The following is a 21673-nucleotide window of genomic DNA, read 5'->3' on the forward strand; positions in this document are numbered from 1 at the left end:
GGCTGGAGAAGCGAGAGGAGAGGTGGATGAGGTGTGACTGGCAGCCAGTGAAGGGACTGGGGGAGGGGAATTGGGCTGGAGAAGCGGGAGAAGAGGTGGATGAGTCGTGCAACAGAGGTCATGATAGAGTGTAGCGGGGCTAAACAATTGGCAGGGAGGCTGCAGAGCAGAGAGTTGCAATATACAGTGTTCTCCCCAGAGCCTATTACCCGGGCGGAGCGCCCACCAGATCTCTGTCCCCGCCCGGCTGCTGTGATTGGCCGCTTTCTGCATCATTAATTCTTTCCTCCGCACGATAGACATGACAGCTTGAAACGCAAGCAGAGACACCATCTCCGCCCTCTTCCTCAGCTCCTTCCTTCCTATCAGCAGCGTGGAAGGGCGGGGAAATCTCATAGCAGAGAGAGGAACAGGCAGACCGAGGGAACTTTCAGCTGGAGTCCGCACTGAAAAGAATGTGCGGTTTGATTTATCTTTTGGTGAGTCACTCCCGCTGGCTACTACAGTGGACAGACGTTCTTCTCTTCCTCTCCGTCAGAGCAGCATGTACAATGCCCCCTTCCCCAGGTCCTTCAGGTCACAAGAATGTCAGAGACCTCAAAGAAGTGTGGCACATTAACATATCAACATGTTTCTTTATTCTGGAGCATTCGGTGAGAGAGATAAGTGGTTTACAGAGGCTGTAAAAGGCAGCTTTCATTCTGCCTCCTGTGTCTCTGCACTTTATCACAAGCTGACACTTGGTTTGCTAGCTATTAACCCCAAATTGTTCAGTTCCATCACTGTGATATCTAGCTTTCAGTATGGGCAATGGCAAAAAGTTTAGTTCAGCATTTTACATCAAGTTTAGCCTTTTTTTTTGTCTCAGCAGTTAGTTATTTAGGTTGAGAAAGACATACATCCATTGAGTTCAGACAGACTACTTGTATGTTCACAAATCACTGTGCTGTACAGAACTGTAGTGAGAGGTATAAGGAGGCTGCCATCTTTATTTACCCGACAGCCTCGCTGAGCCTTTGCCTATAATACTTTTAGCCATAGCCCCTGAACAAGCATGCAGCAGATCAGGTGTTTCTGACGTTGTCAGATCTGACAAGATTACTGCATGCCTGTTTCTTGTCTGATTGAGACACTACTGCAGCCAAGTAGATCAGCAGGGCTGCCATGCAATGTGTATTGTTTAAAAGGAAATAAATATAGCAGCCTCCATATTCTTCTCACTTCAGTTCCCCTTTAAACTAGCATGGCTTTTGCAAAGTCTTCGCTGGAGTTCTCACCACTCATATCGCCTGCCCGTGTGATCAGCTTTAAGTCAGCACTCCTCTGCAACTAGTGTGTGCAGCAGCAGGAGTAACATACATTGCATGCAGGGATGGTGAATGGTGTCAGGTCATATATGTGATGATGGGGCTATGGCACTAAGGCCCCATTCACACAGGTGCTTTTCAGGGAATCCTTAGAGCTTTGCTGAACGCCAGCGAACAGAGAATCGCTATGACAAAGCTGCCCTATGGTGGCATTCACACTGCAGTTGCGATTTGTATGAAAATCAGAAATGCACTGCATACAGCATTTTGTGAGTATTCGCAATGCGATTTTTGTTTCTTGAACAAGTTATCGTCCCACCCAGTAGCACTCAGTGTGATGCTGACCTCTCCCCAGCCAGTGCGATTCCCCAGCCAGTATGACCCTCACTCTCCTTTCAGCGTTCCTTACTTTCTGACCCAGCAGCACCCTGCGTAACCTTACTTCCCCACCCGGCTACTTTTTCATGCCACCCGGCTGGAAAATATTTCTGGGGAGAACACTGAATATAGTCAGGAAATAATCAGGGCGTGCACCAGAAGTTTGGTAGCGTCCTGTGTTAGAAAGGGGCGGATGCGGGAGATGTTTTTTAGGTGGAGGCAACAAGAGGAGGATAGTTTGGTAATGTGTGGTTTGAATGTGAGACTTGAGTGCAAAATGACACCTAGACAGCGAGCCTGGGGGACAGGTGTTATGGAAGTGCCATCAACAGAAATAGTGATGTCTGGCAGGGGCATTGAGTTGTGAGGTGGGAAGACTACTATTTCAGTCTCGTCCATATTGAGTTTCAGAGAACGGGAGGACATGAAAGAGGCGATTGCATTGAGACGATCCGGGACACGAGCTTTTAAGGTGTCCAAGTCAGATGCTGAAATGTAGATCTGGGTATCGTCAGCGTATAGGTGATATTGGAAACCAAAGGAGCTGACGAGCTGACCAACACCATATGTGTAGATAGAGAAAAGGAGACGTCCGAGGACTGAGCCTTGGGGAATTCCAATAGTGAGGGGACGTGGAGAGAAGGTGGTGCTGGAGTGAACGATTCTGAAGTTCCTATCTGAGAGCTAGGAGGAAAGCCAGGAGAGAGCAAGACCCTGAATGCCCATGGATGAGAAGATTTGGAGAAGTAGGGGGTGGTCCACTGTGTCAAAAGCAGAGGAGAGGTCTAGGAGGATAAAAATAGAGTAGAAGCCTTTAGATTTAGCAGTCACCAGGTCGCTGGTTACTTTAAGTAGGGCAGTTTCTGTAGAGTGGCTGGGGCAGAATCCAGATTGGAGGTCATCAAACAGAGAATTAGCAGTGAGGTGATGGACTAAGTCAGTATAGACGTAGCGCTCAAGTAGTTTTGAAGAGAAGGGGAGGAGAGAAATAGGTTGGTAGTTGGGCCGGGAAGAGGAGTCAAGAGAAGGTTTTTTGAGAATAAGATTATAAGGGCTTGTTTGAAGGAGGATGGAACGATGCCTCTGGTGAGAGAAAGGATAAGGAGTGAAGTTAAGGCAGGTGAGATGGTAGAGGATGAGTGAGTAATGAGGTGAGAGGGCATGGGGTCAAGTGGGCATGTAGTGTGGGTCGTGATTTAGAGATGAGAGAGGAAACAGTGAGTTTGGTTAGTGGTGAGAAGGTTGTCAGGGAGGATGTCAGGTTTGGGGTATATATGGAAAGAGAAGGCTGCTGGTTAAAGTTTTTTCAAAGGTTGGTGATTTTATCACTAAAGAAGGAGACAAAGTCCTCAGCTGTGATGTAGGAAGTGGGAGGTGGAGGTGGGGGTCGGAGGAGGGAGTTGAATGTAGCAAAGAGTAGTTTAGGGTTGTGGGAGTGTGAGGAGATTAGTGCGGAGAAGTATGAATGTTTGGCTGCTGTAAGGGCCTGTCTGAGTGTGTGCAAAGCCTCTTTGTAACTGTGAAAATGCTCAGGCAAGTTATTTTTTCGCCAGCGCGTTTTGTATGCGTTTTTGATGTTTTTTTATGCGTTTTTTTTTTTTAAATAAAGATTTCGGATGTATTTCCACTTCCTGTTGTCTACCTGGTGATTTGCATCAATGTAAATATAAAAACGCATACAGAATGCATATGCGTTTTATATATGCAAACGCATTAAAACGCATGCAAAATGCTTGAAAAATGCATCTGTGTTAAACGCAAACGCACCAAAAAACACACACAACATTAACATAAAACATGACATAAAACGCTGCCTTTCACATTATGTGTCAAGTGAAATGATTGCTCAGTTGGGTTAAGATCAGGCGACTGACTTGGCTATTCAAGAATTTGTCACTTCTTTGCTTCAGTAAATTCCTGGGTTGCTTTGGCTGTATGTTTTGGGTCATTGTGCATCTGTATTATGATACACCGTCCAATCAATATGATTACATTTAGTGGGATTTGAGCAGACAGTATGTCTCTGAACGCCTCAGAATTCATTCGGCTGCTTCTGCCCTGTGTCATTTCATCAATAAACACTGCTGTCCAAGTACCACTGGCATCCATGCACGCCCAAGCCATCACTCTGCCTCAACCATGCTTTACAGATGATGCTGTATGCTTTGGATGATGAGCTGTTCCATGCCTTCTCCATACTTCTCTCTTGCCATCATTCTTGTTGAGGTTGATCTTGGTTTCATCTGTCCATAGAATGTTTTTCCAGAACTGTGCTGTGCTTTCTTAGACGTTCTTTAGCAAAGTCCAATCTAGTCTTTCTACTCTTGAGGCTCATGAGTGGCTTGCACCTTGCAGTGCGCACTCTGTATTTACTTCATGCAGTCTTCATTTTATGGTAGGCTTGGATAGCGAAACGCCTACCCCCTGGAGAGTGTTGATCCCTCGGATGGCTGTTATAAGGGGGTTTCTTTTCACCATGGAAATGATTCTGCTATCATCCACCACTGTTGTCTTCTGTGGATGTCCAGGTCTTTTTTCTTTGATAAATTTGAGAATGTAAATTTGGGAAATGAAAGGAGAGGGCATGATTCATGTATATATACATATAATAAGCAGTATGGAGTAAATGGTGTAATTGTGGTATCCCATCTAATAATGTCTGCTGCTGTGAAATGGTTTATAGTAGTAGGCAGTATGGTGGCGTAGTGGTTAGCGCTCTTGCCTTGCAGCGCTGGGTTCCCGGTTCGAATCACAGCCCGGTCAACATCTGCAAGGAGTTTGTATGTTCTCCCCGTGTCTGTGGGGGTTTCCTCCGGGCACTCGGGTTTCTTCCCACATCCTAAAACATACAGATAAGTTAATTGGCTTCCACCTAAACTGGCCCTAGACTACGATACACACACTACACGATACATACATAGACATATGACTATGGTAGGGATTAGATTGTAAGCCCCTCTGAGGACAGTTAGTGACAAGACAATATACTCTGTACAGCACAGCGTAATATGTCGTCGCTATATAGCTTATCGCCCTTTGGTAAATCAGGCCCTTGTTGTTTGCACGTCTCCTGTTACAGCAGATCGCCCCTTCTGTGACAGACATATGTCATTTTTGCATTTTGTATTATGATGGCAAGCTCTTAGGGTCGTGTTTTGTTTTGTATATTGTTTATGGTTTGTATGCTTGATTTTTAGCTTGCACTCCTTGCCTGATGAAGCGGGTTATACCTGCGAAACGTGTTGCAGAGTGCCAAAATAAATTGTTATTTGCGATTTGAACAATCTCGATTGTCCATCATTTCAGGAGGTAAGTCCACCTGTACTCCTCCTTTTTAGTTGTTTTTAGATCATTTTAACCTGCCTGGCGCCTCTGTCCAAATTTGCACACTTTAAATAAAATAGTGGCGTTCATGTGAATAGTGAATATCAGTCAGAGAGGTGTCCTATCATTCCTGAGAGTGGCCATGACATCACTCCCGCTTTCTCCAGTGATTGGAGGGGAGTGATGTCTCACAGCCACACCCCCTTGTCTGTTGCATCCAGCAGAGGGAACATTGTTTTGGATGTGTGTGGCTTGCTTTGGCAGGTGAACCCTTGTTTGTGTCAGAATCTGCAAGCTACCTAACAAGTTCACCTGTCACCAAACCATCGCATTACACACAATTTGCCCATCAGGTGTCACTGCTATATAAACAGGATAACAAGATAGGAAATTAGGCTATGACTATGGTAGGGATTAGATTGTGAGCTCCTCTGAGGACAGTCAGTGACATGACTATGTACTCTGTAATGTGCTGCAGAAGATGTCAGTGTTATATAAATACATAATAATAATATGGTAGGACATTAGGCTATGACTATGGTAGGAATAGAGTGTGAGCTCCTCTGAGGACAGTCAGTGACATGACTATGTGCTCTGTAATGTGCTGCAGAAGATGTCAGTGTTATATAAATACATAATAATAATATGGTAGGACATTAGGCTATGACTATGGTAGGATTAGATTGTGAGTTCCTCTGAGGACAGTCAGTGACATGACTATGTACTCTGTAATGTGCTGCAGAAGATGTCAGTGCTATATAAATACATAATAATAATATGGTAAGACATTAGACTATGACTATGGTAGGATTAGAGTGTGAGCTCCTCTGAGGACAGTCAGTCACATGACTATGTACTCTGTAATGTGCTGCAGAAGATGTTGGTGCTATATAAATACATATTAATAATATGGTAGGACATTACACTATGACTATGGTAGGATTAGAGTGTGAGCTCCTCTGAGGACAGTCAGTGACATGACTATGTACTCTGTAATGTGCTGCAGAAGATGTCAGTGCTATATAAATACATAATAATAATATGGTAGGACATTAGACTATGACTATGGTAGGATTAGATTGTGAGCTCCTCTGAGGACAGTCAGTGACATGACTATGTACTCTGTAATGTACTGCAGGAGATGCCAGTGCTATATAAATACATAATAATAATATGGTAGGACATTAGACTATGACTATGGTAGGATTAGATTGTGATCTCCTCTGAGGACAGTCAGTGACATGACTATGTACTCTGTAATGTGCTGCAGGAGATGTCAGTGCTATATAAATACATAATAATAATATGGTAGGACATTAGACTAGGACTATGGTAGGATTAGAGTGTGAGCTCCTCTGAGGACAGTCAGTGACATCATGACTATGTACTCTGTAAAGTGCTGCAGGAGATGTCACTGCTATATAAATACATAATAATAATATGGTAGGACATTAAACTATGACTACAGAGGGTATTAGAGATAGGGCTGGGGCACACCGAGCGGCTTTTTGAGCGTTTCTGCAGCTGCTTGCGGCTGCGGATACGCTAGGGTAATGCATTTCAATGGGGGTGTGCACGCCACAGCGAGAGGAGTTTTGCAGAAACGAATCCTCCCGGGGTGAGGCATTTTTTGGATTGCGGAGGCGTTTCTGCCTCAATGTTAAGTATAGGAAAAACGCAAACCTCTCTGAAAAACAGCAGATCAGAGCGGTTTGCCAGGCGGTTTTGTTACAGAAGCTGTTCAGTAACAGCTTTACTGTAACAATATATAATAATAATAATCCGGACATTTGTATAGCGCTTTTCTCCTGTTAGACTCAAATCGCTCAAGAGCTGCAGCCACTGGGACGCGCTCAGGAGGCCACCCTGCAGGGTTAGGGAGTCTTGCCTTGAACTCCTTACTGAATAGGTACTGACCCTAGCCAGGATTCGAACTCTGGTCTCCCATGTCAAAGGCAGAGCCCTTAACCAGTACTCTATTCAGAAATGTACTACACTGAAATCCGCAGCAGCAATCCGCAAAACGCATACCCCCCAACCGTCCCGTTTTCGTCGGGATTCTCCCGATTTGGGGGGGCCCTCCCGCTATCCCGGGCCCCCCCTCTCGAATCCCGACGGCTGGCAGAGAATAGAGGCGGAAAAACTGATCGAGGCTCCAGCCGCGGTACTGAGGGATGCGGGAGCCCGGCTTCAATACTTCCTCCCTCCCTCCCTCTGTGAATGCCCCCTAATGTATGTCCGTGTGCCCCCCTCTCCTCCCCTCCCTATAGGCAGAGTGAGCGCAGCGGAGCGGGCAGTCGGGTCCTCTTACCGCTGGCTGATGCACGCGTACTGTCTCTGGCATCCGACCTCCATGTGCTTCCTGTTTACTATGACGTCACAGGAAGCACATGGAGGTCGGATAGAGACAGTACGCGTGCATCAGCCAGCGGTAAGAGGACCCGACTGCCCGCTCCGCTGCGCTCACTCTGCCTATAGGGAGGGGAGGAGAGGGGGGCACACGGACATACATTAGGGGGCATTCACAGAGGGAGGGAGGGAGGAAGTATTGAAGCCGGGCTCCCGCATCCCTCAGTACCGCGGCTGGAGCCTCGATCAGTTTTTCCGCCTCCATTCTCTGCCCAGGCGCCCCCCCCCCCACCTAAAAGTGGCACCCTCCTCCCCACCCACGGTGACGGGCATTCTCCCCCCCCTCCACTGACAACCCCCCTAATTAATCACATAAGGGGACACTGGGGGCACATTAGGAGGGAGGGAGGGAGAAGCTTAATAGCGTCCATGCGGCATCCATGCCGCATACGCATCCCCGGGCTGGTGCCTCGATCGGGTTTTCTTTCCCCCCCCCTCGGCCACCCTCACCACCCTCCTCCCCCTCCCACTGGCACCCTCCCTTTCGGGAGTAATTAATTAAAAATTTTTAATAAAAAATAAATTTAAAAAATAAATAAAATAAAATAGTGGGCGTGGCTAGGGGGTTGGGGCGTGGCCAGGGGCGTGGCCTAAGTGTCCCGCTTTCGACACTTAAAATGTTGGGAGGTATGCAAAACGCCTCACAAAAATAAAAAGCGTTTAAAAACCTGCTAGCATTTTGCGGATCTGCTAGCGGGTTTTGGTGTGCACCGGGCCTCAAAGTGTAAGCTGATGTGTCTGAGTTTAGCTGTGACCATTGTATAGCAGGCAGTGTATACTGGGTGTGTGCTAGGCAGTGGAATGTGCAGAGTTAACAGGGGAGAGGTCAGCAGATAAACATGTTCCATCTACTTTCACTTTCTTTTTCTCTCAGCCATGGCTTCTGCAGCAGTGAGGGAAGAGCTGGACTGTGCCGTCTGTCTGAACATTTACACGGATCCGGTCACCCTGAGCTGTGGACACAACTTCTGCCGGGGATGTATTGATCGTGTGCTGGACACACAGGCAGCCTCTGGGGTTTATTCCTGTCCAGAGTGCAGAGAGGAGTGCCTGGAGAGGCCTGCTCTGCGGAGGAACGTAACACTCCGTAACATAGCAGAGCAAGTCCTGTCTGCTCAGCCTTCTGAGGAGCCCAGCGAGATCAGCTGCACCTACTGTGACTCCTCAGTGCCGGCCGTGAGGACCTGTCTGCTGTGTGAGGCTTCCCTCTGCGCCAAACACTTAGAGAAACACATCAAGTCCCCAGAACATGTCCTGATCACTCCCACAGCTTCCCTGGAGAACAGAAAGTGTTCAGTCCACAAGGAGGCCCTCAAGTATTTCTGCACCGTGGAGGATGTCTGCATCTGTGTCTCCTGCTGCCTGGCGGGGACACACAAGGGGCACCAGGTGACATCTCTGGAGGAGGCCTCAGATAAGAAGAAGGAAAACATAAGAAATATTCTGCAGACCATGGGCGGTAAAAGCAAGGAAACCGAGAAATCTGTAGAGCAATTAAAGGAACGCAGTGTACAAGTGCTACAGAAGGCAACCGGAGAGACGGAGAGAGTGACGTCCCTCTTCGGAGACTTCAGGAAACGGCTGGACGCGCTGGAGGAGAAAGTTCTGACCAACGGCTCCCAACAGGAAAAGAAGATCTCAAATGCCATTTCGGATATGATCCAGGAGCTGGAAATTAAGAACGACAGGTTGTCCAGGAGGATGCGTCACCTTGAGGAGCTCAGCAACACAACTGACCCACTGACCGTCCTACAAGATTCAGCCATGGAGGCCTCTTATGTCCCTGGAGAGGACGATAATGAGGACATAGGTGAACTAGGTGATCTGGACGAGGGTTTGATTACAGCAAGTGTTCGTCAAGGCTTGTCTGATCTCCTGAATCCTGGAAAAGATTCTGTCGATCTTCTCTTAGATCCTAATACAGCTGCTAATTCTGTTCTTTTGTCCGGAGACTTGAAATGTGCCACCTACACCCAGAATGACCAGGATCGTCCCAAAGCACTGGACAGATTCCACAATTATCAAGCTGTGAGTTGTGCAAGTTTTACCTCCGGAAAGCATTACTGGGAAGTGGAGATGAGCAAGTTTGGTGAATGCCTGATAGGTGTGGCCTATCCAAGCACGCCAAGGGTCGGAAGTAATTTTTGGTTTGGCAAAAACAACAAGTCTTGGTGCCTGAAAAGAGACGGAGGGATTTCAGCAGTGCATGACAATAAGGACACCTCAGTGATCCAAAATTTTCCCCGGCAGAAGATTGGTGTCTATCTGGATTATCAGGCTGGACGACTGTCCTTCTATGACCTGTGTGAACCGATCCAACATCTCCACACCTTCACTGCCACCTTCACCGAACCCCTCCACGCTGCCGTGAGTGTCTGGAGCAATAGTGACAAAAGTGACCTGTGCTGCTGGGTGAAGCTCAGGCCTTGAGAACATTGCTTGGGGAGTGAAATCTTGCTGTCCCTTAACTCATCTTGGACAATGATTATGTGTCTTCTTGATGGAACACCAAAGCTGGATAAATATTCTCTAATTTCCATAAGTAATCTACCAAATGATTTATCATTGCCTAATATCTCTATCCTCATTACAGAATTGTAATTGATGAGTAGATTTGTCTACCTATACCTTTCTTGTATGGCAGCCACCTTATTTCCCATCGATTACCTCTTATTCACGAAAACACACGGACCTTCTGCTAATGCCACGGGATACCTGCAGATACAATAGGAAGATTTCTCCAGCCTTGCTCAAATTCTGGATCTCTAGATAAGACTCTACAGTCCTGAAACTATAGATACATCAGCACTGCCTGGATGGTCTCTCTGCATGGAGGTGACAAAGAGTGAAATAACTGCTGATAGCTGGGGACAATCCACCACAGCCCAGGATTCTACACAATGAAGCCACCAGGACTGCGTATGGGGGAAAGGTGGGATATCTGTATCATATATCTCTCTGCAACTCCAGGTTGGCATTGCCTATGCTATGCCTTGTGTTTCAGAGCTATGGTGAGGCCATCTTGATCTCCTCTAAAAATACAGCGCTGAACCTCCGACTACAGTACTTTGTGAATCCCTCACCGGAATTCTCTGGACTTCTGCTTCACAGGAAGTGGAATTGCAAGACCTGTCTTTCTGAACAGGAAGCCAACAAACTGTAGAGGTCTGTATCTGTATGGATAGTGTTGGTAGTATCAACAGAATAGGCTTGATTCACAAAAGGGTGCTAAGTGTTAGCACGGCAGTGAAAAGCTTCTTTGCATGTGCTAACATACTTTGCACATGCTAACTAGGGTGCTTAAGTAGTTAGCACATGCAAACTACATAGCACTGTAGTTAGCACATGCAAACTACTTAGCACCGTAGTTAGCACATGCAAACTACTTAGCACCCTAGTTAGCACGGTGCTAAGTAGTAATTTGCATGTGCTAACTACGGTGCTAAGTTTGCATGTGCTAACTATGGTGCTAAGTAGTTTGTATGTGCTAACTACTTAGCACCCTAGTTAGCATGTCCAAAGCTTTTAGGTGTGCTATGTTAGCACCCTTTTGTGAATCAAGCCCAATGACTTTCAACTGCAGTATAGTAAAGCAACCACTAGATGTCACTGTCTGCAGAATGATGTGTAGATTTCTATGGTATTGTGATTATTTCCTGTATTCACCCTGTGTTCCTCTCTGTTGTAAGTAAGCTGCATTTCCTGATGGCAGTGTGCGATTTATCTCTGCATATTTTTCTTCAGTAAAGAGTTCTAACTTGTTATGCCGGATGCCTATCTGTGTGTATAGCCCCCTCTGCTCCATCAGATAGGAGCACAGCTGCAGGCAAACACAGCAAGAAAAAATAGGTGTTTTAATTTGAAATGAAAGTCTATGAAGATTTTCATACTTCCACATTGTGATGCGATGGAAGGGACGTTCTCGCCGCATCCCCGCCGCTGGTCCAGAAGTACATTACTGCACGTCTTCTGTGGCGAGCTGTGGTGATCTGCGTCGGCCTGGAAGTCATGTTAGTCTATGGAGACACGGGGATTTTATAAAAGTCATCGCCGCGAGGTGCATGCGCGGAAGCGTACTTTTACAATATGCTCCCGTGCACTTCTGAATACCTGGAAGAAGGTTTTGCCACATTACAGATTTACTTTAACCCTCTGGGGACCAGCTGCCTAACCTGCCTTAACCTCCTTATCGGTAACCCCGTGCTGGACACGGGGTAAGCCGCCGCGGAGGATTCCTCAGCCCCTAATGGGCCGATTTGCATAATTTTTTTTTTCAAACACGCAGCTAGCACTTTGCTAGCTGCATGTTTGCTGCGATCGCTGCCGCCCGCCGCCGATGCGCCGCTACCCGCCGCGATACATGGCTCCCCCCCTGCATACCCCTTGCGCAGCCTGGCCAATGGGCGCCAGGCTGCGCTATGGGGTGGATCGCGATTCTTTGTGACGTCACAACGTCGGCGATGTCGATGACGTCACTCCGTTCATCGGCATGGCGACGGGGAAAGCCCTCAAGGAAATCCCGTTCAGAACGGGATTTCCTTATGGGCAAGCGGCGCCGCGGCGATCTAACGGTACGTGGGGACGCCGCAGGGAGGGGGGAAGCGTTAGGCTAGCTACATGCTAAAAAAAAAAAGTGAGGAAAAACCCTTCCGTGGCCGCGCAGCCGCACACAATTCATACCGCCAGGGAGGTTAAAGGGGAACTGAAGAGAGAGGTATATGGAGACTGCCATGTTTATTTCCTTTTAAGCAATACCAGTTGCCTGGCAGCCCTGCTGATCCTCTGCCTCTAATGCTATTAGCCATAGCCCCTGAATAAGCATGCAGCAGATCAGGTGTTTCAGACTTTAAAGTCAGATGTGACAAGACTAGCTGCATGCTTGTTTCTGGTGTTATTCAGATACTACTGCAGAGCTAACAGGCAGGCAACTGGTATTGATTAAAAGGAAATAAATATGGCAGCCTCCGTATAACTCTTACTTCAGTTTCCCTTTAAGGACCAGGCCATTTTACATGCGGGGGGGGGGGGGGGGGGGGAGGCATATTTGGGGGGGGGGGGGGGGCAGGCAGCCGGATCCCCCGGAGTATAGATATCTGGGTGTGGTGTCCCCCATATAGCCAGCAGCCTTTACTCACCTCCCAGGCTCCAGCGATGAGCAGCTCTACCCCCCTCCGCTCTGGCCGGCATCCTCGCTTGCACTGCTGTTAAGTTCCAGGTCGCAGCTTGATGACGTCATCAACCCGACACTTACGTCAGAGTGAGCAGGGATGCCGGTGTAATGTCTGATTGCGCTGCCTGGAAGCTCCCTTCCACACTGAGTAGCATGCATGCTCAGTGTGAAGTTAATTATGCTGCTGAAGGTAAAATAATAACTATCTCTGCTTCCACACATCCTACACCCCTCAAAATTCCAGGGTAGGGAGGGGACCCCCCGAACTACCTCTATGCCAAATTGCAGCGCCCAAGCCCCACTGGTTCAGGAGATAGATTAGAGAAACCTATCTCGGGAACCAGTGGGTCTCGGGGGCTGCAATTTGGCATAGAGGTAGTTTGGGGGGTCCCCTCCCTACCCTGAAAATTTAGGGAGTGTAGGATGTGTGGGAGCGGAGATATTTTATATTTTACCACCAGCAGCATATATAAACAGGAACTGTGGCCGCACAGTCTCCTACGGGCAGTGCAAAAATAACAGGCAGCGTAATCAGACACAACACCGGCCAAAGTGTCATATGACAGCTTAATCACCCCTCTCGGGTGCACACGATCGCGTTGGGAGCGGAAGCAGCAGGTGGCGTAAATCCTCTGCTGCATCAGAGTTGGATGGAATGGGGCCCTAAACAAGGTGGTATCTGTGGTGCCCCCTTATGATCTTTTTCGTAATCTGGGTTGGAGAGGGGTCAGGACCCCTTGACAGCCACTAGGCCTCAGGCACCTGCCTAGCTTGCCTGGTGGATGATCCTGCTCTGTGTGCAGGAGTGCGGTCGTGAACTTTTGAGGGTCTCAGTGTTGGATTGGTGGTCAGTGGGAGGACCGGGGTTTGCTTTTAAAGATCACGGGGTCGATTTTGCGGTATCCTGCGGTAAAACAGGCGTGTGCAGAAACTGATGCTCGTTTGACACGGCAATTTTGCCTACGGACACCACAGGGCTGTGAGTGTGACCTGTGTACAGTGAGGTGCGCTGATTGCGCAATGCGCGCTACTCTGGTGCCGTTCTTACCGGTAGAATTGCAGTGCACAGTCTGCACTCGGCCGTTATACCGCAGGGCAGGGAATGGACCCGCATGTCACAAACACGGCTTTACAAGAATGGTGATCTTCAGGTTTTTCCTGAACTTCCTCATAGGAGATGTTATCTCATGTTAGCTCAGAATACGTTTCAGCACCTGCAAGATGTAGATGAGAAAAGTAATACACTATCATCTCGTTATATTAAACTCTGATATAGTAAACATTCGGGTATAGTAAACTACCTCTCCAGGTCCCGGCCAATCTCCATTATAAGTCTATGGGAGCAGCGCCTGGTATAGTAAACTCTGATATAATAAAACTTCTGTTATAGAAAATATGTTTTTTGGCCCTTACGTGATTCTGACTCTGGATATAGTAAAAAGTGGGCGGTGCATGCATCATATGTCAGTGGCCGCTGCATGTGTCATGTCAGTGGGCGGTGCATGTGTCATATGTCAGTGGGCGTTGCATATGTCAGTGGGCGGTGCATGTGTCATGTCAGTGGGCGGTGCATGCTTCATATGTCAGTGAGCGGTGCATGCTTCATATGTCAGTGGGCGGTGCATGCGTCATATGTCAGTGGGCGGTGCATGCGTCATATGTCAGTGGGTGGTGCATGCTTCATATGTCAGTGGGCGGTGCATGTGTCATGTCAGTGGGCGGTGCATGTGTCATATGTCAGTGGCCGATACATGTGTCATGTCAGTGGGCGGTGCATGTGTCAGTGGGCGGTGCATGCTTCATATGTCAGTGGGCGGTGCATGTGTCACATGTCAGTGGGCGGTGCATGTGTCATATGTCAGTGGGCGGTGCATGTGCCATATGTCAGTGGGCGGTGCATGTGTCACATGTCAGTGGGCGGTGCATGTGTCATGTCAGTGGGCGGTGCATATGTCATATGTCAGTGGGCGGTGCATGTGTCATGTCAGTGGCCGATGCATGTGTCATGTCAGTGGCCGATGCATGTGTCATGTGTCAGTGGGCGGTGCATGCTTCATATGTCAGTAGGCGGTGCATGTGTCATAATTCAGTGGGTGGTGCATGTGTCATATGTCAGTGGGCGGTGCATGCTTCATATGTCAGTGGGCGGTGCATGTGTCAGTGGGCGGTGCATGCTTCATGACATGCACCGCCCACTGACATATGACATATGCACTGCCCACTGACATGACACATGCACCACCCACTGACATATGAAGCATGCACCGCCCACTGACATATGACACATGCACCGCCCACTGACATATGAAGCATGCACCGCCCACTGACACATGACACATGCACCGCCCACTGACATGACACATGCACCGCCCAATGACATATGACATATGCACCGCCCACTGACATATGACACATGCACCACCCACTGACATATGAAGCATGCACCGCCCACTGACATTTTAACACCGTCATGTCAGTGGCTTGTGCATGCTGCATATGTCAGTGGGCGGTGCATGCTTCATATGTCGATGTGCAACCCATGGTCAGCTGCTCTAGCATGTGGAGCCTGGTAGCGTGTGGAGCGCAGTACAGGCTACTTTCACTTGTAGTGCAGATCAGAGCGGACCTACTCATTGCAAAACTAAGGAGAGTGGTGAGGAGAGTGCCAAGTAGGGATGATTAATGAGATGCAAATTTTTCTGAAATTATGCAATTTTTTTTATGCAAATGTATGCAGTTTGAAAACGGACCAATCATTTTAAACCCAGGTTTAAATTGATTGGTCCATTTTCAAGCTGCATATATATTTGCATCAACTCAGAAAAATATGCATACCTTTGATCATCCCTAGTGCTAAGTCCCGCCCGTGGAGGTACCGGAGCCACTTGCATTACAGATGTGCGTGGTTTATGATGACTGGCTGCATTTTTAAGAGAGGCTTCACGATTGGCTCAAGTGTGAGCAGAAAGTTTTGCAGGACACGTGCTGCAAGTCCCGCCCACAGAGGTATCAGAGCCACTCACAGGAAGCCAGTGGCTGCCTCTATTCAGTAATGGCTGAAATTTTTAAGGAGCCCTGGATACTGTACCAGCAATATATGCAGCCCTAAGGTATACTTAAAGAGACTCTGAAGTCTCACAAAAATCATGTTTTTATATTAAAAATCTGTTTAACATGATAGCCCTAACTAAAACACCGCATTCCTGTGGCTGAACTCTAACTAAATCCCCCCAAACTCCCCGGGGCACACTGCAGGGAGCACTTCCGTGAGAGGCAGAGCTTTCAGCTGCAGCTCTGCCTCTCCACGGGTCTATCAGTACGTATCTCCGCCTCACCCCGGAGAGGCGGAGATCCGCAATGGATTGATGCAAATGGAGGCAGAGCTGCAGTTGAAAGCTCTGCCTCCCGGGGCAGCAAAATCCATGTCCAAGAAAGCAGTGGATTGGGGGGGGGGGGGGGGGGGGTTGAGTTGGGGGGATTTAGAGTTCAGCCGCAGAGATGCAGCGTTTTAGGTAGGGCAATCATGTTAAAGAGATTTTTTATATAAAAACATGATTGTTATGAGACTTCAGAGTCTCTTTAACCTTGTAGTCCATCAAATTTTGTAAGAAGAAAAAATCGGCACTAGATGCAGACTTGGCAGATCAGGAGATGCAGGTGCAGACAAGCAATTGTGCCTCCAGCAGATAATTATATCAAAAAGTTGAGAGGAAAGAGAATTTCCGGGCACCAATTGCATACAGAAGTCACCTTTTATTTATGCTCCCGACACCTTCAAAATGTACATGCAATAAATCTTAGCCTAACAGCCGTTTCACAGGATAACCGGCTTCTTCAGAAGCAGCAGATACAAGTATGGGCCCTTGGTGGTGGAAAAACTGGCCAATCGAAATTGATTGTGTGTATTAGGCTGATTCTGGAATCCGTGAAGAACAGTTCTGCAGAGACGGAGAGCAGACATTGCCCGACAACTCAGCCCCATAGATGACACAAACCGGCTCATCCATAAGATCTTTATTTATCATCACAGCCCGCAGGACATGCCTGCAATGTCACAGTCCTTGTTGTACAGTATTTATGTCACACACAGATCTCAGTGTCACTTTATATAACAGCCTTTCGATATAATCTACAGTGAATACAAATCCGGCCTAAATTAAGATTAAAGCGGACCTGAACTTCCTCTCTGCTGTATACACAACAGCATAATAACCGCTGTTAGGCTAAGTTCACAGTAGGACGTTGTGGTGCTGCATTTAATAAAGTCTTATAACGCAGGTTACCGCACTACAATAAGAAGTCTATCGGACGTTCACAGTGTGACGTTAGCATTGCAGTGTAACATGTAGCTTTGTGTTCTTTGAACGGGATTTCCTGATCAAAGATCGCCGCAGGCGATCGAAGCGGGTGGGGGGATGAAGCCCTAGGCTCGCTACATGATTTAAAAAAAAAAAAAAAATTTAAAAGACTGCTGCGCTGCCCCCTGGCGGTTTCTAATAGACCGCCAGGAGGGTTAAGGGCCCGATTCCACTAGAGCGAATCTGCATGCGTTTCCTGCATGCTGATTCGCATAGAGAATACAAGTGGATGGGCCTGTTTCCACTTGTCAGGATTTCTGAGCGTTTTGCTGTGCAGAAAAAATCTGCACGGTAGACCCCGCAGAATTCACATACCGCAATGCGATTCGCATACAATGTATTTAATAGGGAATTCGCATGCTCTTTCGTATGCAAATTTTACCACAAATTTGCGGGCGTTTTCCCATAAAATCAATGTAAAAGCACACAGGCACTGATATAGTTAAATTCGCATACTTACTAACATCTCTGAAAACGCCCGCGAATTTGCGGTAAAATTTGCATCCGCGTGCAAATTCATTTTGCGTTTTCCGCGACTAATTCGCACCGCACAAGTGGAAATGGGCCCTAAAGCACACCTGGGGCTCGATTCACTGTAGGGTGATAACTGCTATCACAGCAATTATCACATGATCTGCCGCGATCACGTGCAAACCTTCGCTTATCACGCAAAGTAATCTTTTACGCGCGAGGCGGATCGCGTGATAACTGCTGTGATAGCAGTTATTACGCTATAGTGAATCGAGCCCCTGAAGTGACAGGGATATGGAGGGTGCCATATTTATTTCCTTTTGAAGAATGCACATTGCCTGGCTGTCCTGCTGATCATCTGCCTCTAATAATTTTAGCCATAGACCCTGAACAAGCATGCAGCAGATCAGGTGCTCTGACTGAAGTGTGACTGTAGCTGCATGCTTGTTTCTGGTGTGATTCAGACACTATTGCAGCCAAAGAGATCAGGTTTGCCAGGCAACCTCGTATTGTGTAACAGGAAATAAATATGGCAGCCTCCATAACCCTCTAACTTCAGGTGTCCTTTAATTAGCACTCTCGCGGCTGCAACGTGCAAACAATAACCTCTACAAAAGTCTCATTTGTCCTCTTGCAGTGAATGAACCAACCGATTGGAAGGAGGAGGCGGAGCCAAATGTGGCTTTCTGCCACTGTTTTCATATTGTGTGTTTTCATATTGTGTGGTGGCTGGATAGAGTACTGGTTAAGGGCTCTGCCTTTGACATGGGAGACCAGGGTTCGAATCCTGGCTAGGTCAAGTACCTATTCAGTAAGGAGTTCAAGGCAAGACTCCATAACACTGCAGGGTGGCCTCCTGAGCGCGTCCCAGTGGCTGCAGCTCTTGAGCGCTTTGAGTCCGACAGGAGAAAAGCGCTATACAAATGTTCAGATTATTATTATTATAATATTAGTTCTCTCCATGCAGGAGGGCCCCTGGGACATTCAGAAGAAAAGTTAAGAGTGCAGGTAGACGCTTCTGAGTGTCAGCACCACATCATGTACACCAGCCCATACGGTATATTGGTTCTCTTTTCAGCATATTCCTGAAATATCAGTACATGAACCCTCTACCAGGCATGGGCAAACTTGGCCCTCCAGCTGTTAAGAAACTACAAGTCCCACAATGCATTGCAAGCATCTTACAGCCACAGTCATGACTCAAAGGCAGATGCATTGTGGGACTTGTAGTTCCGTAACAGCTGGAGGGCCAAGTTTGCCCATGCCTGGTAACCAGACAGCAAGAATGAAACTTAACAAGTGCAAAACAGATCATATTAATGACAGGGAGAGTTTAGAAGAAGTGCAAACAAAACAGAGCAAGAATAGTAGATACTATTTGCTTATCTGATTGTTTCTTGCCCTGGCTAAGATAATTACAGTCTATCTCTGGAAACGTGCAGTAAGGTAGATTTACCCTCAAAGTTCAGAAATGTTCAGTTCAGGTTGTGGAAGCAATGCTAAGAAGTAAATCAAAGACTCCTCTCAGTGGTGTAGCTAAGGAGCTGTGGGCCCCGATGCAAGTTTTACAAGCCTTATCCCCACCGCGGAGAGCAGCGGTCCACGAGGAAGCTACTTGAGCGAAACAATTGTCAACCGGACAGGTCTCTGTGGGTGGCGACACCGGGACGGTGCTGTATTTTGATTGGATACAAACAACTGTACTTTGATTTGTTTTAATCTGCAAAGCTTTGTTAATAAATGATGGCAGTTTAATAGTCAGCTGGTGCCCATGTGAAAAAACTTTGTTTTTGGGTGAGCAAGTTTTACAATGGGGCCCCCAAGCACTCTATACATAACAATTGATACGGCGCACCAAAACCTGCCAATGGCAACTACAGTTTCAGAGATACAAGAAGGGGATGGGGAACAGTTTGTTAATGATTACCACTATTCAAAGTATCTATAGAAGTGATTATTACCAGCACTGGACCAATAGAGAGCTAATACTGAAGTTGAGGGAGGGCCCTTTGGGGCCCCTCTGGCCCAAGGGCCCCGATGCAGTTGAAACCTCTGCAACCCCTATTGCTAAGCCCGTCTCCTCTAACTTCTGATCCTCAACCAGCAGTGGTCCTCATTCTCCACAATACCAAAGGCAGCATGGAGGGGCTCAGTGAAGGTGGTGCTGAAGGTGTGGAGGTGTCTGACTGGTTCAACCAGCTCATAAAAGGACAACCGCCCAGCCTCATAGTCCAGATACACCCAGAATCTGTGGGACAAGCACTGATTGCTCAGGGAATTCTCCACACCATTGTGTATCACCGAATAGTTATTTTTGTATCTGGCCAGACACCAAGATTTGTCGTTTTCTCCGAACCAGGACCGATCTCCACTCCTGTCCATACTGGTGTAAGCCAATCCGATCATCCAATCTCCCATCTCGCTGGTCTCTACCTCCCAGTAATGCTGCCCTGACGAGAAATTCCTGAAACTTAAAATCTGGCCGTCCTCAAATCGTTTTGATGATTGTGGGTAATTCTGATGGTTCGTAGACAGGAAAGCGGATTTCAGGTCCTGTGATACAGATATGTTATTTGCAGCAGTGTCCACGTCCAGTAGGATATCTGAAGCTTCTGAGACACCAATCCTGCTTACATTAGACATGATCATGTTTACTCTTGAGTGTATATTCATAAAGATCAGACCCTCATCCAGGTGTTCTCCAGAATTATGTCCACACAGGTATTCTTTATCCCTCTCCTCTGCCACATCAGCTCTGTCTGACTTCTGGTCCTGCAGGACCATTAGTGGATCAGTTGTGTTGCTCAGCTCCTCAATGTGACGTAGCTTCGCTGCCAACTCTTCTTTCTTCATTTCCAAAAGTTGGATCTGTTGGGAAAGTGGTTGCAAAAGCTGCTCTTGCTCTCTGAAGATCTGGCTCAGGGCCTTCTTCTCTTCTACTTCCATCCATCTCCTGAAGTTCCTAAACAGATCAGTGACCTTCTCTGCCAACTGAAGGCCTTTTTCTTCAGTCTCTCTTATGCTCAGCTGTAAGTTCCGGACTTGTTGATCCACCTCTTCTGTCTTGGAGGTCAGCTTCTGTAGATCATTTTTCAGTTTATCTTTCTTTTTCTCAAAGGCGCACTCGACAGACTTGACTTCGTGTTTGATGTGTTCAGCGAGGCAGCAGCTGTCGCAGATGCAGCTGGAGTCATTGTAGCAGTAGAACGCCAGGGTCTTCTTGTGCAATGGGCATTTTCTGTCCGACAGAGATCCCACTGGACCAATTAAGACATGTTCGGCTGAGTTAGGGTGGACTCTCAGGTGGTCCTCACACAGAGATATCTCACAGTGCAGGCAGGTTTTCACAGCAGGTACAGGAGAGTCCATGCAGTAAGTGCAGGAGATAAGGAAGTCCTCCGTTTCTGGGTTAGTGGAGTGGAACATTTCCACGATGTTCTGGATGTTGGTGTTCACCTGCAGCCCTGGACACTCCAGAAACTCTTCCCTGCACTCTGGACAAGAGTAAACTCCAAGGCCCTCCTGCGTCTGGAGAACCCGGGCAATACAGACCCGACAGAAGTTGTGTCCACATTTCAGCGTTACAGGGTTGCTGAAAACGTTCAGACAGACGGAGCAGTTCAGACTGTCTCTCAGACCAGTGAAAGCCATTGTTGTGAGTAGGAGGGAGAAGCAGCTCTTATAAAGATGCCTCAGAACCGGTAAGATTAGTTTTTCTGTTTGTTGTTTTTCTTTGAGCTTCTGGTAACCTATTTTGGGAATTCCTTCTAGAGCGGACCTGAACTCAGAACTTCCTCTCTGCTCTAAAATAAGCAACAGCATAATAACCTCTAAAGAAAACATTTCTTTGTTGCAGCTGATACAAATCCTGCAATAAATCTGCAGTGTGTCTACTTCCTGCTTTCATGGAAGCAGACATTTGGTTAACATCCTGGGCCTTATTCAATTCACTTTATCTCCAAAGTTTTCTCCTAGGACATCATTTTTTATCTTCCGTTTTAACTAATTGTTTAGCAATCTGCAATTGAAAAAGTACAACAATTTAGGAGAAAAAGTACTATCAAAATTATTCAGAGTATTTTCTTGCTTGTGAGCTTAAAGGGAACCTTAACTGAATGGGGGGTAGAGAGTTTCACTTACCTGGGGCTATTACCAGCCCCCTGCAGCAGTCCTGTGCCCTCGGAGCCGCTCTGGAATCCTCCGGTCCCCCGCTGTCACTTAGTTTCGTTTTTGACGACTCACCAGTCGGCCGGCTG

At 47.4% G+C, this 21673-nt stretch overlaps 2 protein-coding genes across 2 annotated transcripts; one reads left to right on the forward strand and one right to left on the reverse strand.

Annotated features, from left to right (window-relative positions):
• Positions 1–2762: 2762 nt before the first annotated feature.
• Positions 2763–10581, forward strand: LOC137541069 (E3 ubiquitin/ISG15 ligase TRIM25-like). The gene is made up of 3 exons (XM_068262212.1): positions 2763–2805; positions 8293–9785; positions 10423–10581. Exons 1-3 carry the CDS (start codon positions 2763–2765, stop codon positions 10579–10581), a joined length of 1695 nt encoding a protein of 564 aa, XP_068118313.1.
• An 8918-nt stretch (positions 10582–19499) lies between these two features.
• On the reverse strand, positions 19500–21068 carry LOC137541070 (E3 ubiquitin/ISG15 ligase TRIM25-like). Its single transcript, XM_068262213.1, has one exon. The coding sequence runs from the start codon at positions 21066–21068 to the stop codon at positions 19500–19502; it is 1569 nt and encodes a 522-aa protein (XP_068118314.1).
• Positions 21069–21673: the final 605 nt, after the last annotated feature.

The sequence above is a fragment of the Hyperolius riggenbachi genome, chromosome 12, assembly GCF_040937935.1.
Source record: "Hyperolius riggenbachi isolate aHypRig1 chromosome 12, aHypRig1.pri, whole genome shotgun sequence".
In the NCBI taxonomy this organism is placed as follows: domain Eukaryota; kingdom Metazoa; phylum Chordata; class Amphibia; order Anura; family Hyperoliidae; genus Hyperolius; species Hyperolius riggenbachi.

What these genes read in the sequence shown, in the direction of transcription:
- LOC137541069 (XM_068262212.1), top strand. Translation starts at nt 2,763, where the DNA reads ATGCCTCTGGTGAGAGAAAGGATAAGGAGTGAAGTTAAGGCAG. An exon ending in AAGGAGTGAAGTTAAGGCAG is followed by an intron (nt 2,806 to 8,292) that starts GTGAGATGGTAG and finishes TTTTTCTCTCAG; the next exon opens with CCATGGCTTCTGCAGCAGTG. An exon ending in CCGAACCCCTCCACGCTGCC is followed by an intron (nt 9,786 to 10,422) that starts GTGAGTGTCTGG and finishes CTTGTGTTTCAG; the next exon opens with AGCTATGGTGAGGCCATCTT.
- LOC137541070 (XM_068262213.1), bottom strand. Translation starts at nt 21,068, where the DNA reads ATGGCTTTCACTGGTCTGAGAGACAGTCTGAACTGCTCCGTCTGTCTG.